The sequence below is a fragment of the Balaenoptera borealis genome (assembly GCF_965194805.1).
Source record: "Balaenoptera borealis genome assembly, chromosome: 3".
Taxonomy (NCBI): domain Eukaryota; kingdom Metazoa; phylum Chordata; class Mammalia; order Artiodactyla; family Balaenopteridae; genus Balaenoptera; species Balaenoptera borealis.
In genome coordinates, this window is record NC_138866.1 from 146,903,909 (window position 1) to 146,918,786 (window position 14,878).

Sequence of the window (14,878 nt, forward strand, 5' to 3'; positions counted from 1 at the left end):
CATGAGAAGAGACCCCTCATGTTCACAGAAAGCCTAGAGAAATGGCCTCATCCTCCAGACAATCTCAGAGTAAAAAGCCCTCCCAGAAATTAGGGTACAATTCTACAAACGCAATTCCCACTCTGCTTCTTACCCTTATGAGTAAATAGTAGAGAGTATGTGAAGGAGATGATATGACTTTGGGAAAGTCACTTAACCTCTCTGTGCCTCATTTATTTATTTATTTTAATATTTAAAAAATTTATTTATTTTTATTTATTATTATTATTACTTTTGGCTGTGTTGGGTCTTCGTTGCTGCGTGTGGGCTTCCTCTAGTTGAGGCGAGCAGGGGCTACTCTTCATTGTGGTGCGCAGGCTTCTCATTGCAGTGGCTTCTCTTGTTGCGGAGCACGGGCTCTAGGCATGTGGGCTTCAGTAGTTGTGGCACACGGGATCAGTAGTTGTGGCTCGCAGGCTCTAGAGTGGAGGCTCAGTAGTTGTGGCACACGGGCTTAGTTGCTCCGCGGCATGTGGGACCTTCCCAGACCAGGGCTCGAACCTGCGTCCCCTGCATTGGCAGGCAGATTCTTAACCACTGCGGCACCAGGGAAGCCCCTGAGTATCACTTTTTAATAAGAAATAATATTTAAGAAATGAAATCAGGATAAACACACAAGGATACTCAAAGAGTAGCCATACTAGGTAAGCAAACAAGAACTGGGCTGACCCAGGACCATGCCTTTAAGGTCGGAGATGCTTAGACAAGAGAACACCAGGCTTGTAGGTACCTGCAGGGATGTTACACATCTACTCATCAACTCTGACTCTCACAGTATTCACTGTCATCCTCACCACTCACAGTTACCACACTAATCACAGGGTGGGGAGGGGCAGGATGGGGTGACCAGGGCAGGATGCCACAGGCCCTTAGCTGAAAGAGTCAAGTCATCTTTGTCTTTGTCTTTGAGAGCCTTTTGATTATCTGGCCCTTCCTAGCCAGCCGTACCCCACTCCACCCCTGCCAGTTCTGGCAAGAACAACACAGGCTGGTGCCCTTGCTCTCAGGTCAACTGAGCAGTCACCCAACATGGTAGTCAAAGCCAGCAGGCCAGGGGGCAGGATGGTGCCCCAGTGACCTGTGGTTTTCAGCATGTAAGTCTTGCACATCTTTTGTTAAATTTATCCTTAAGTATTTTCTGTTTTCGTTGTTGTTTTGCTGTAAATTGGCTTGCTTTTCCAATTTCACTTTTCAATTATCGACTGCCAAAGAAATATGAAATGCTTCACAAATTTGCATGTCATCCTTGTACAAGGACCAGTTTAATCTTTTGTGTCATTCCAGTTTTATTATATGGGCTGCCAAAGTGATGTTATATGTGTTTTAAGTAAAAACATAATAAGATCCACTCTTGTGAATTTTTAAGTAAAAATACACTCCAGGCAGGTAAGTCCCTTCTCTCCCGAGGCCTCCTGTGCTCCTAGACACTGCCACAGACCCCTACCGGGGGCGTACGGGACCCTGCCCGGAGAGTATACCTTCTGCTGCATCGTTAGCTGGCTCTTTCAGCCTGGATGCAGTCTGCGTTCTCCATTGCAAACTTCACGCACTCACACCAGCTAAGATTCTGTAAAATGGTTCAGCAGTCCTAAAGCAGGGTGCAAAAATGCCAGGGGCTGACTTACTGGCTCGGTCCTCACATGCACCCCAAAATATTACTGGAGAGGAGAGAGACAATCCCATCTCATGGACCTAAGGATAGCCAGAAAGGGTGAGGAGGGAGGCACATCTGACAGGCTTTTAAGAATTCATTTCTAACCCCATGGGCGGATCATTTTGAGCCTTGAGGGGAAGATGATGCCTTCCCCAGAAGCCTGCAGGCGCTTCTGGAAACCTCTTTTCAGCCTCAGATGAGACTGTCTGATGATGTGCTTTCTGGTCTGGTGTGCTTTCTAAGCTAACCGCCGTTAAATCTCCTTTTTCTTTTTTTAAACTGTAGTAAAATACACATAACATAAAATTGACCATTTTAGGACTTCCCTGGTGGTCCAGTGGTTAAGAATCTGCCTGCCAACGCAGGGGACACAGGTTCAGTCCCTGGTCCAGGAAGATCCCACATGCCGCAAAGCAACTAAGCCCATGCACCACAACTACTGAGCCTGCACTCTAGAGCCCTTGTGCCACAACTACTGAAGCCTGCGCGCCTAGAGCCCGTGCTCCGCAGCAAGAGAAGCCACCACAATGAGAAACCTGTGCACCGCAACGAAGAGTAGCCCCTGCTCACTGCAACTAGAGAAAGCCCGCGAGCAGCAACGAACACCCAAAGCAGCCAAAAATAAATAAGTAAATAAATAAATTTATTTTTTTAAAAAAAAGAATGAATTAGGGAATTTCCTGGTGATCCAGTGGTTAAGACTTCGTGCTTCCAATGCAGGGGGCGTGGGTTCCATCCCTGGTCGGGGAAGTAAGATGCCACATGCCGCGTGGGCAAACAAAAAAAAAGAAAAAGAATGAATTAAAAGCAGGTTCCTGGGGCTTCCCTGGTGGCGCAGTGGTTGAGAATCTGCCTGCCAATGCAGGGGACACAGGTTCGAGCCCTGGTCTGGGAAGATCCCACATGCCGCGGAGCAACTAGGCCTGTGAGCCACAATTACTGAGCCTGCACATCTGGAGCCTGTGCTCCGCAATAAGAGAGGCCGCGATAATGAGAGGCCCGCGCACCGCGATGAAGAGTGGCCCCCACTTGCCGCAACTAGAGAAAGCCCTCGCACAGAAACAAAGACCCAGCACAGCCATAAATAAATAAATTTTTTAAAAAAGCAGGTTCCCCAGCCCTCCACACCCAAACCACTTGGCAGCCCCAAGATGAATGGTGTGATAGAAATCTTTCTTTCCTTGTGGCTTCTATTAGCTGGTCCAGGCCTTACTGGCTTAGCCCAGCTTGAGGCTGTGAAACTGCAGGTCTACTTGCCTAAGTGGAAGGGTGGGTGGATTCCTATTGGGAGGGGCCCTCCAGATTAGCTCCAGCCCTCCCCTCTGCTCTGGCCATGGCTCCATTAGAGAGGCTGCAGTCCTGCCCACCCCCTAAATTGTCTGGGGTCTGCATTACTTCCCAACGTTCCACCCCAGACCCCATGGCTTCCCTGAGCCAGGGAAGGATGGGCAAGATGCCATCCAAGGCCCTCCAAGAGTAGGGAGGGGAATTTGAGCTCCTTCCTCAAAAGTGAGGCTATCCCGCCTTGGGCAGAGCTTGAGGCTGACGGTCGGTCATCAGGGTGAGAACTGCCCCAGTCTGTGTGCAGACTCAGGATCTTTGCAGCGTAACTGGCTTCAAAGAAGGAGTTTAATCTTAGAAGGAGTTTCAGCCTTGCTCAGCGGCTCCAGAGCCCCCCTTCTGCTTTAGTCCCGTCTCTTGACAGGCTTCTGTGAGGAGCCTGGGCTGCCTCCCCAGGGGACCTTCCTTTTGTCCTTGGGTTCTCACAAAAGTGAATGGACCCAGTGTTCCAGACCATTTCCATAGGACTCAACGTGAGCTGTTTCTGGGCTCTGTGCAGTCCTGATAAGGCAGGCCTGGGACATGCCTCACTGGCTTCATCCACGGCTTGGCTCTCTTTGCCAGAAAAGGGAGGGCCAGTCCCACAGGGCTCTGAGATTGTACTAGCCCTCAGACATGGTTTGCCCAGGGACTACTGGTGGGTGGGAGTGGAGGTAGGGTTGGAGCAAGACGGTAGGGGTCCCAGGCCTCAGGCTAGCAGGGGTCAAGAGAGATGATGGGGCAGAGGTGAGGCAAGCACCACCCAGCCCTATACCTACACTTCTGCACCCCACTCCACCCTCCACCATGTCTCTGAACCACAGCACTGCCCCTCCAGTAAGTACAGGGACCACTCAATCAGCTGTGTGATGTCCAGCAACGTCCTTAAGCTTTCTGAGCTGTAAAAATGGGGATTCTAGAAAATACCCAGAAGGGTTTTTGGAAGGTTAAATATGAATGTTCCTTGTGTAATGCCAGACACTCAGAAAGTGTGCAATACACATCATTTTCCTCTCTGCTTTCTTCTCTGTAACAGTTTTATGCACATTGCTTTGGTTCTATCAGGGAAGCTAGGCAAGCTGGCAGTTCCCAGAAGAGGTGGGGGAGCCACCGTCTTCTCTTTGTGCCCAGAAATACTGCCACCAATGGATGGCTTCCTCCAGAGGCCACCAGCTAACACTGGAGTACTGACACACTGGGCGGAACCGACGGCTGGGTAAATGGCTGCTGCGGAGGAGAAACGATATCCTCGAAGACCCACCCTTTACCCAGACCCACCAAGGACACCTATTCTTCATGTCACTGCCAGTAAAAATTCCCATCTTGAGACTCAATCCAGTTCAGTTAGAATCTGTGGAGGTGGGGCCAGCTTTGGGTATTGTTTAAAAGTCCCCAGGTGCTTCTAATGTGTAACCAGGGTTAAGAACTACTGGTCTAGTCCAACCTCCCCATTGTAGAGATAAAAACACACAGGGGGAAATAAAAAACAACCTCAGAAAGGTTAAAAGAAATAAAATATTTAAAGTGGCAGGGAGAATTTAGTGCAAAGTAGGTGCCCCAAAGAGGGAAGCTATTATTATTTCATTATTTCTATTATTGCTCTAGACAGGGCTGGCTTCAGGGACAGGCGACTTGCACAGTCACACAGGCCCTCATGCTTAGAAGGGCCCTATGCTTGGTTTAATGCTCTGCTGTTGCTGTTTTGAAATTTTTAATTTTTTTTAACAAGGGGGTCCCACATTTTTTCACTTTGCACTGGCCCTGGCCCAAGATCATACAGCTCTTGAAAGCAGAATGGATTATCACCCCTCTAAAGAAAGATGAGGAACACACTCAGGGCTCAGAGGCTTGCTGGGTGTGGGGCTGACCTGGGTTCATTGCCCAAGGAGGTTCCTTCTCCTGTTCATTCCATCACAGGGAGAAGGCTGCCCTTGCGTCTCTTGGAGGAAGCAGTGTAAGAGCTTCAGAGCTCCCTCTTACTCTCTGTGAGAGGCTCTCTGAGCCTCAGTTTCTTCATCTGTAAAATGGAGGAAATAATGCCTGTGAATTATTGTGAGGAGTGCCCAGAAGCATGACTGTCCCTCTAGATGCTGGAAATATGTGACTTCCCATCCCTTTATTGGGAAGAGGGGGACCCATGCGCTCCCAGTACAGCCTTGTCAAGTCCTTTTTTTCCCCCCCTGGGAGGCGCATCATTAAGTTCCCAGACTTCAGCTTTTCTCACACAGACTAAGAGGAAGTAGTTCTGGGGAAAGGTTTCATTCTGGAGCAGGGTGTGTATGCTCCAGAGCCCTTGGTGACGTTTTGCTGCTACTGCCCTCTGGTGGTAATATATCTGTATCTGCCCAAATTCCTAACATCCTCCCGGGAAATACAAAAATGCTTGATAACACACTACAATTCAATTAAAAAAATAATTTATTGCTACTCTGCTAGACACTAGGGATGCAAAGACGAAGAAAACACAGTTCTTACCCTCATAGTTTAGAATGTGAAACAAACTCCTAAAGAGATAGCTTGAATTATAGTGCAGTGTGATATTTTAATAAAAACAATGACTCCCGACTTCTGGTTCCAGACAAAATGGAGTAGACATATTTATTCCTAGTCTTCCCACTAGTAAAAGCTAAATATCCCCTGGACATTCCACATAAACAAACATAAGAAGACTCTGAGAGGTTGAGAGAATAGGCAGACTGGCTAGGGCTCTCTTGAGACCCAAGAAATGATATGGCAGTGAGTACCCTGGGTTTCCTTTTTGCCTTTTATATCTAACTGCATACTGGAGAAGCTGGCAACCTAATACGCCAATGGAGGCAGGCAAAAAACAACAAAACAACAACAAAGCTTGCTCTCTCTAGTCAAAAGACGAGGAAAGAGGGCTTCCCTGGTGGCGCAGTGGTTAAGAATCCGCCTGCCGATGCAGGGGATATGGGTTCGAGCCCTGGTCTGGGAAGATCCCATGTGCCGTGGAGCAGCTAAGCACCACAACTACTGAGCCTGCGCGTCTGGAGCCTGTGCTCTGCAACAAGAGAGGCCACGATAGTGAGAGGCCCGCGCACAGCGATGAAGAGTGGCCCCCGCTTGCCGCAACTACAGAAAGCCGTAGCACAGAAACGAAGACCCAACACAGCAATCAATCAATCAATCAATCAATCTTTAAAAAAAAAAATACAATACCATGTGCAATTGCTCAAAAAAAAAAAAAAAAGACTTTAGGTATAAACCTAGCAAAACACGTACAGGACTTGTATGTTGAAAACTACAAAACAAGTTTTCTTTTTAACCAAAAAAATCAAAGATCTAAATAAATGAAGAGACATTACCATGTTCACATATGTATTGGAAGACTCATAGTAAAGATGTCAATTTTCCCCAAATTGATCTATAAGTTTAAAGCAATTCCAGCAAGATTATTTCTAGATACAGGTAGGCTTTTTCTAAAATTTATATGGAAAGGCAAAAGGAACTAGGAGAGCTAAAACACTAGGAGAGCTGCCACATTATCTTACTATAGACAGAGGTTGTCTCCTCCTACTTTAGGCCGATACTCAATGCCTGCATTAAATTTTTCATGCTTTAGGGACTTCCCTGGTGGTCCAGTGGTTAAGAATCCGCCTTCCAATGTAGGGGATGCGGTTCGATCCCTGGTCGGGGAACGAAGATCCCCCATGCTCAGGGGCAACTAGGCCTGTGCGCTGCAACTACTGAGCCCGCACGCTCTAGAGCCCGTGCGCCACAGCTAGAGAGAAGACCGAGCGCTGCAACGGAAGATTCCCACATGCCACAACTAAGACCCGACGCAGCCAAAAGTAAATAAATAAATGTTAAAAAAATAAAATAAAATAAAATAAATTCTTCCTGCTTTAAATACCTAGAATGGTTTCTGAGTCCTGCACTGAACCCTCAGCCCTTTTTTTCCAGGCAATCTTCATCATCTTGATTTTAAACACTTAACAGCTTTGTATATCCCCTAAGCTGACCCCATCTCCCACCCTTCCTTGACCTCCCTACAGTGTCTTCTGGAATGGTAGTGTACCAGGAACAAACTCCCCTATGTCCTCAGCCCTTCACCTTCCTGCTCTACTGGAAACCTGGCTAATGCCTGGATATTACTTCCAATGTAGTTTCCCCAAGTAAGGGCTGTTTTTTCCCTTTCACACCCCTTATTCCACCTGGCCTGCAGGTGGGAGTAGCTGTCCTCCTTTCCCCTTCTCCATAAAACCCCAGCCTCTTTGACATTAGACTATACCCTGCCTCCTTGTCTCAGTCATCTGTAGATCTCTTCCTCTTCACTGAACATTTTGGCCACTGGCTCACTGTCTCTCTCCACCACTGCTCCTGTCATCATTCTTGGTAACTTCAGCATCTGTGAAAATGACCCATCCAACACTAGACCTCTCAGTCAATCATAACAATCTCCCCAAATTCCCCAGCCTCCCTTGCAGCTAGAGGTAGTGCTATGTGACCCACTGAGACTTAAGTCAAAATCTGATGGTGGGGTGGTTTCTGTGAAAGTTTTGCTTTCCTGCTGTGGGATCTGCTCTCTTCTTCCTAACTTGAGTATGAATGGGGTGTATGCAGCCTTCTTGTGATTATGAGCATGTGGAAAAGGCAGGAGGATGGCACACTTGTTGGTCCTGACATCATTCAACCAAGGAACTTACACCAGAAGCCACTTACCTCCAATCTTCTTGTTATGTAAAGGGAAAAAAAGCTGTTTTTTAAGCCACTGTGGTCAAATTTTCTGCCCTTGCAGCTGAAACAATTTCTAATCAGTAAACCTCTCCCTGGGGCACATCCTCAAATCCCTCACCTTCCTCTTTCACCTATTGTTCTTGTCCAGCATCACCAAATCCTGGGGTGTCTAAGGCTGCAAGTTATTCCCCAGTATCCATTCTCCCCTTTTCCCTTTAGTAATAGAACCGCAAAGTTGCCACAGAGCCCATGGTCACCCAGAAAAAGGGAGGAGCCCACCCTTCTCACCCACCCAGACATCAGGCTACTGCACTACTGCAATCCTCTCCCTCCCCAACCCTTTTCTGTATTGTCAGATTTTCAGTCCTTTTTTTTTTGGCCATGCTGCGCTGCTTGCAGAATGTTCCCTGACCAGGGATTGAACCCACGCCCTCAGCAGTGAAAGCGCCAAGTCCTAGCCACTGGACCGCCAGGGAATTCCCCTTCACTCACTTCTTGATCATTCCCAACCACATACACTGTAATGTCTCCTACCTTAAAAATACACACACACACACACACACACACACACGCACACACACACACACACAAAACCTTTCCCTGGCTACCACCTCATTTCTCTGCTCTCCTTTATGAAAAATCTGTTGGCCGGTGAGAGCAGTGAGGTAGGTGTCATGGTCAGTGGGTGTGTGACAGAACTTGCAGAATGGGTGAGAATGGTTTGAAAGTAACTACCAGAGGCAGTAGTGGAGCATTCTTTTGAGAAATACTGCATTGCCAACACTCCTGATGGCAGACAGGATGGATGATAGTTTATGAAAACAGATGGACCCTGGAGAATGAATTGAAAAGTGATTGGGATTCTGAAGAAGTTTTAGGACTACTTTAACCAATTAATTTTGCTTATATTCTTTTTTTCTTTCTTTCATATGTACAGGAGTGATAAATGATTTTTTAAAAATTATGTCTACATAAATCTAAAGGAGTTCTTTCATATATAAACCCCCCAAATTTGAAGTGATTAGAAAACATTGGGTTATTATAATTGGCTGAATTTTTCTTTTAGTGTGACATAAAATAATAAAATCTCACTGCCTATATTATCCTACAGTTGATAAATGATAAAAACTCAGATAAATGTTTACCTGCTCTATGAAACCTCTGCAAAATACTGTCTAGTACACAGTGAACACTCAATAAACTAGCTCTCACTATGACGATATCTTCCAGTGGGGGTGGGAGCGCAGTTTTCTAGTATCTAACTGGACAGACCAGTGCCTTAACCTTTTCTCTGGTAAGATTTAAAAAAAATTAAGGACATGTATATTTCTATTTTTCATCATGATTTTGTATTCGGCTCCAATTTTGGAGCACTTTAAACCAAATATTCCACCACTGTCCACAGTGATGTGGAACATTTCCTCTGCTGTTTATTTCACAGTATAGAAATAAGCATTTAGCAAGTTGCTGTTTTGATTGCTATGTGACCTCTTTAAAATAGGAATCATTTTACTTTTGTCACTACAAGAAAGGTGCTCAGCTGCTGAGTTTTCACTTAAATTAGTTAAGCAGTATGGCAAGGAGGTTTTTTACTTTTATTTTAAATAAAATGTCTTTTATTTTAAATAAAGAGACTTTGAATGTGTTTGGGCCACAAGCTCACCCCCCTCTATTTCCCATTTATCACTAATGCCCACCATGTCTCATTTCCTTTACCTATCTGGTGCCTAAAGGCATCCAAATTTTCCAGCAATGATAAAATGCTTCTCTCACACTCTCACCCTTCCCAGCCTGGTGTGAGGGTGGCATATCTGGAAACCCCAGCTCACTGTGATGGTTTCTTTTTGGATGGTTTCTTCTTTTGGCAATACTAAACATTCAGTTTAGCATTGAACTGTCTCTTAAGCATTCTGTGTATTTTTGTTTTTAATTCCCCCTAGGGAAAAATATTAAACTTATTCTTCCTTTACATCCATCCCTCACTTCCACTAACAGTAGGCAGATAGGCAATAACTTTTCGTTAACTAAATAAAAGTGTAGAAGACAGGGAGAGAAAGAGAAACAAATATTAAATAAACAAACAACCTTTAAGGGAGATTGTTGAATGGAGAGGGGAGAAGAAATGCAGATTAAATAGCCAGATCCTGTCACTGTTTTCAGTGAAGACCTAACCAATCAACTTTACTCTTAAAAGTATACTAAGTCCCTCCTTATGAAGCTGGTTTTTCAATATAGGTTGCAAGCATTGCGCCCCGGGAACCTGCTTTTTGGAATCTGAATTTGATTCCACTTGTGGTTCTGCTGTGTATAAAATCATGGCGGAGATTCTTCAATTGCTCTGAGGTTCAGTTTCCTCTGTTTATGAAAGCATGAGTTTGATAATAACTCTTTAGAAGTTAGCTTGGCGAATAGGGAGCAAAATCCTGTCCCAGGGCCTTTGCATTTGCTGTTCCCTCTTCCTGAAACCCTCTTCTCCCAGATGTCCACGGTGCCTCTCTCCTTATCCTGCATACTCCTACCTACTTCATATTCTTTTTTCCACTTAATTCTTCTCCAAAGATTTTTATCACCACCTAACATATTGTATCTTTTACTTATTTGTTTGGCTTCCCCTATTGGAATGTAAGCTTCCCAGGGGAAGTATAGCTAGCTCTTTTGTTCCCTGTAATGACTATTTGTTGAATGATGAACAACACAACGGGTGTGTACAGTTTAGTAAGCACCTGACACATTAAGACTAAAAAATGTTTGTGACTCTAAAATGACAGTCGGTGGATCAGGAAAAGTCCATGAATAAAATAAACTGACAATCTACGAAGTATCATTGGTGGTCTTTCTTGAAACAACTGGTTCAGAGAATCCCAGGATTGGAAGGATATTTAAAGGTAGGCCAGTCCTAGCTAGAGAGAGTTTAAATTCTCCTCTGCTGTTAGAACCAATAATAGGGATTTCTCCCATCTAGAGTCACAACCTTCTCTACAATTGAGGATTCTTCTATTTGCAACAAAAGGATCCTTTTCATTAAGAATATTCCCCCCTCCTCGAATGTAAAAGTAATATAAAAATATAGAACTTCAGAATTAAAAGAAAAAAAAACTTTTAAAAATCACCATCTCGTTACCCAGATACAATTAAAAACAACTTTCAGTACACAGTATTATCTTAACAGTTTAAAAATATACACATAGGTAGATAGAAAATTTGGGGATCTCACTGCATGTGCGGTTTTGCAGTTTTTTCCATCTAACATTACATATAAAAACATTACTTTAAAAAGCTGCACGATGTTCCCCTTGGGGGTGCACCATTCCTTATTTAATCATTCCCAAGCTGTTTCCTTTTTTTCTCAAATTAAACTTTTATCCTGATCTTCGATCACCTTCTTCAAGAGAAACGCTTAGAAATTACTAGGGCAAAGGAAGTGAACTTTTAATTTTTAATATTTTTTTCTTAAATTACAGAAAATTTAAGTCTTCGCCATCAGATCCCGCTCCATAGAAAGTCTAGGGTTGCTTTAAACCAGTTGGATTCAAACCATCCCAAATTCTCTTCCCCTACTATTTTCAAGGTCTTAGTAAACCTCTCCCAGTACAATCGCACGGAGCCAATCCTCCTTCGGAAAAGAGAAACTTAAAGCCACAGGCCCCCAGCACCACCTCTTTAAATTTTAAAACGAAGGCCCAGGCCAATGAACGTTAAGTTTCTCCCGGAACACAGCGTCCCGCCCGCCGTCCCGCAGTCCACCAATCAAGCAGGGTTCTTCTCCATCACCCTTCCAATCAGCGCCAAGGATGAAAGTGGCTCACGTAACTTATGTAAGGCAAGCGACCAATGGGAGCTGACCTTGGGGGTTAGCTCCGCCAATGCCAGCAGCCCTTGGAGAGCGCGGGAGGCTTTCGATCTGGGTGTCTGAGAGAAGCAGAGAATGGCGCTGGTTCTCTGAAGCGAGGGCCTAGGAGAGAGCGGCGCCGGCCCTGGCTCTAACCCTGAGGCGGCTGCGCGGCCGACATGGCCTGCTGTCACAACGTAATGCTGCTCCTGGATACCGCGGGAGGCGCCGCTGGTGAGAGCCCGGTCCGGCGGGTCGCCCTGCGCCTCCTCACCTACCTGAGTTGCCGGTTCGGCCTGGCCAGGGTCCGCTGGGCCTTCAGGTTCTTTGACTCTCAGGGTGCGCGGAGCCGGCCTTCCCGCGTGTCTGACTTCCGCGAGCTGGGGGTCCGCTCCTGGGAGGACTTTGAGGAAGAGCTGGAGGCCAGGCTCGGGGATGGCGCCCACGGCGCCCACCTGCCGGGCCCGGCGCCCAGGGCCACCCACACGCACAGTGCCCTTATGGAGACGCTGCTAGACTATCAGTGGGACCGGCCCGAGATCACATCGCCCACGAAGCCGATTCTGCGTAGCAGCGGGAGGAGACTGCTGGTCGTGGAGGGCGAGGCCAAGGAGGCCGAGTCTGCGCTCGGCGGCTTTGTGAACGCCGTCTTCCTCCTAGCCCCCTGTCCGCATTCGCAGAGGGAGCTGCTGCAGTTCGTGTCCGGGTGCGAGGCCCAGGCCCAGCGCCTGCCGCCTACTCCTAAGCAGGTGATGGACAAGTTGCTGCCCAAGAGAGTCCAGGAAGTCATGATAACCCGAAAAATCACCTTGTACTGGGTGGATACCACCGAGTGGCCTAAGGTAAGATTACACAGCGAACTCAGATTTTAGTGCGTGGTGCTGGTGCTGATGAACCAGAACTTGACAGCGTCTGCAGAGCAGCCCGTGAACCCAGAGTGAGACTAACATGACCAACAGGTGTCCTTTCAGAAGGAAAGTTCTGGGGTCACAAAGAGGGACATTCATCACAACGGGATAGGTAGGTACTCAGTACCTACTGAGTCAACGCATTTGAGGTCCTTCACAATTTGGGCCCTATCTGTCTTCCCAGACTTAATCTTGCCTACACACGACCCTTATTCCAGACTGTTGAAACAGTTTAATTGGCCAACAGGCCTTGACGGCTTGTTTTGTCTTAGCAGTGAAACGCCACTGCTCTCTCTTCTGTGCCAGTTTAAATCACACTCATTCTTTAGGGCCTTTGCCCACATGGCAACTACTCAATCTCAACTTCTGAATTTCCAAACACTTTTGTGGCACTTACCCTTTCTCCATTATATGTTCCAGTCGTGCACTCCCTCACCTTCCATCTAGCCTAGAAATAACCTCAGAGGCAGGCACACACATCTCTGTATCTCCTGCAGATGTGTCGTTGCTTGTTATAGGTGTTCAGTAAATATTTGTTGACCAAATGAACAAATTCTTATGTACTTACAGTCCTAAATGGCTAATTTGGATTTTCGTTGAGGCAGTGGAGCCCCTGCTCCAGTGCTTAAGTATAAATTTCTACCTCCATTATTTTCTTCCTGTCACTTCATTTTGTCAATAAATAACTTCATTTGAGGAGCCACTACATTGAGTACCGACTACATTGTTTTAGCTGCTGGGGATGCGGTGGTCAGCAAAGTGGAGTTTTCCTTCCGGGGGAAGATATATTAGACAGGTATGGTTAACAGATTAAACAGATAAACAAGTGATAGGATTTCAAATAATGCTCTCAATAAAATAAAGCTGAGTAAGGGGCTGACCGTGGGGCAGAGGAAGTAGAAGCAGGAGACAGTTGTAAATAGGGTCGTAGTCAGGGAAGGCCTTTTTGAACAGAGAACTGAATGGTGAAGGAGGAGGATGGTGAAGGTTGGGCAAGAACATTCCAGGCTAAGAGAAGAGCCAGTGTAAAGATTTGAGCTGGAAATCAGCCTAGTTTGTTTCAGAAACAAAAAGGCAAGGAATGCTGAAACCTAGTAGGCAAGGGCAAGCACGGTAGGAGAGGAAGTTAGAAGGTAGCAGAGGCATATCTGTAGGGCCAAGGTAATAAATTCAAATTTTGTTCTAATTGTTGGGAAAGTGGCTTAACCAGGTGAAAGATGTGATTGCATCTGTTGGAAACATATGTCACTAAAGCAGGGGTGGGTTAAATTGCAAGGTTGCAAATGGGAAATGAGCAGATACTTAACACAAATAATGATATAGTGGGTTAAAATTTCCAAATTGCTTTCACATGCAAAGCCTAAGGAAGACTTAGCAAATGCAACGTAAGGCAGCAGTGGCTGGTCAAAAGAAAAGGAAAAGGCAAAAGTGTTTAAGGGAATGGTAAACATTGACGGAGAAAATGGAATCCTATAACTTAGTTTAAGGCAGCAAATCAAGTGTTGGACACAATACACAACACATAAGGGCTCGATTTGGGATAGTTGATATTAAATCACATCAAAGACTTTATGCTGGAATTGTATTTTATCAAATACTGGCTAGAAATAAGTCTTAGCAGATTGGGCTTGAAGATTCTTTTTCTTTTTTCTGAATGGCATTAAAATAAGTAGGTTGACAGGATCTTTTTAAAGATTTCTTCCAGTTCGCACATCCCATCATCTGTGGGGATGGGTCTTCTCTGAGGCTTCTTACATCTGTTATGTTGTTTCCCATAAGAAAAAACCCATCAGATAATCTTAAGCTTTTCTGGAATTTTTTTTCTGGTGTAGATCTGTCTTTTCCTGTTCAAAAGCCTCTGCCTAGCCACACTGTGGAGGCAAAAGGGAGACTTAGGTTCTGTCCTTGGGGAGCTCTCACTACGAGGGTAGAGAGAAGAGAAGAGAAATTCCAGGGCCTGGCATGTGGAGCTTACAGTCTAGGAAGTAAAACTGGGAGAAACAGACTCAGGGAGGAGGGAATCCAAGCACACGGAACTCTTGCAAAGATATAGGATAGAAGGGAGCATAAGAGACCTCTCTCACATTTTCCACTTTATGCCCCTGATTTACTCAACACATACCTGTTGTTGAACAAACTGCGAGGTATGCTGAGTACTGGGTGCACCATTAGTGAGCCAGACAGATGTGGTCCCTGCTGTCTTGGAACTTATAGTCTTGTGGACATTTATAAATCCCTAAATTTGAAACTACCACTAGGACTTGTCTGTTACTTAGCCCATAATGTACATAAAAATGAAAAATGTAGCCATACTCTATATACTGGTTGTGGGTTTTTTTTTTTATCACGTTCATATATTTTTAATCAAAGCTGATGTCCTTTTCAGCTCCTTTTAAAGTTTTACTTTTCATTTGCCAAGCAATTTTTTTT

At 45.5% G+C, this 14,878-nt stretch overlaps 1 protein-coding gene and 1 long non-coding RNA gene across 2 annotated transcripts in view; both read left to right on the forward strand.

Moving 5' to 3' along the window:
- Positions 1–609: 609 nt before the first annotated feature.
- On the forward strand, positions 610–6,292 carry LOC309626985. The gene is made up of 2 exons (XR_014243482.1): positions 610–1,133; positions 2,013–6,292. It is a non-coding gene; the product is annotated as an uncharacterized lncRNA (long non-coding RNA).
- Positions 6,293–9,330: 3,038 nt separating this feature from the next.
- The window catches only part of TICRR (TOPBP1 interacting checkpoint and replication regulator), a 46,442-nt gene continuing 40,894 nt past the window's right edge, over positions 9,331–14,878 (forward strand). The window contains exon 1 of the mRNA XM_082388245.1: positions 9,331–12,382. Within this exon, the coding sequence (XP_082244371.1) occupies positions 11,720–12,382 (663 nt within the window). The 5' untranslated portion in view covers positions 9,331–11,719. The remainder of the gene's footprint in view (positions 12,383–14,878) is intronic.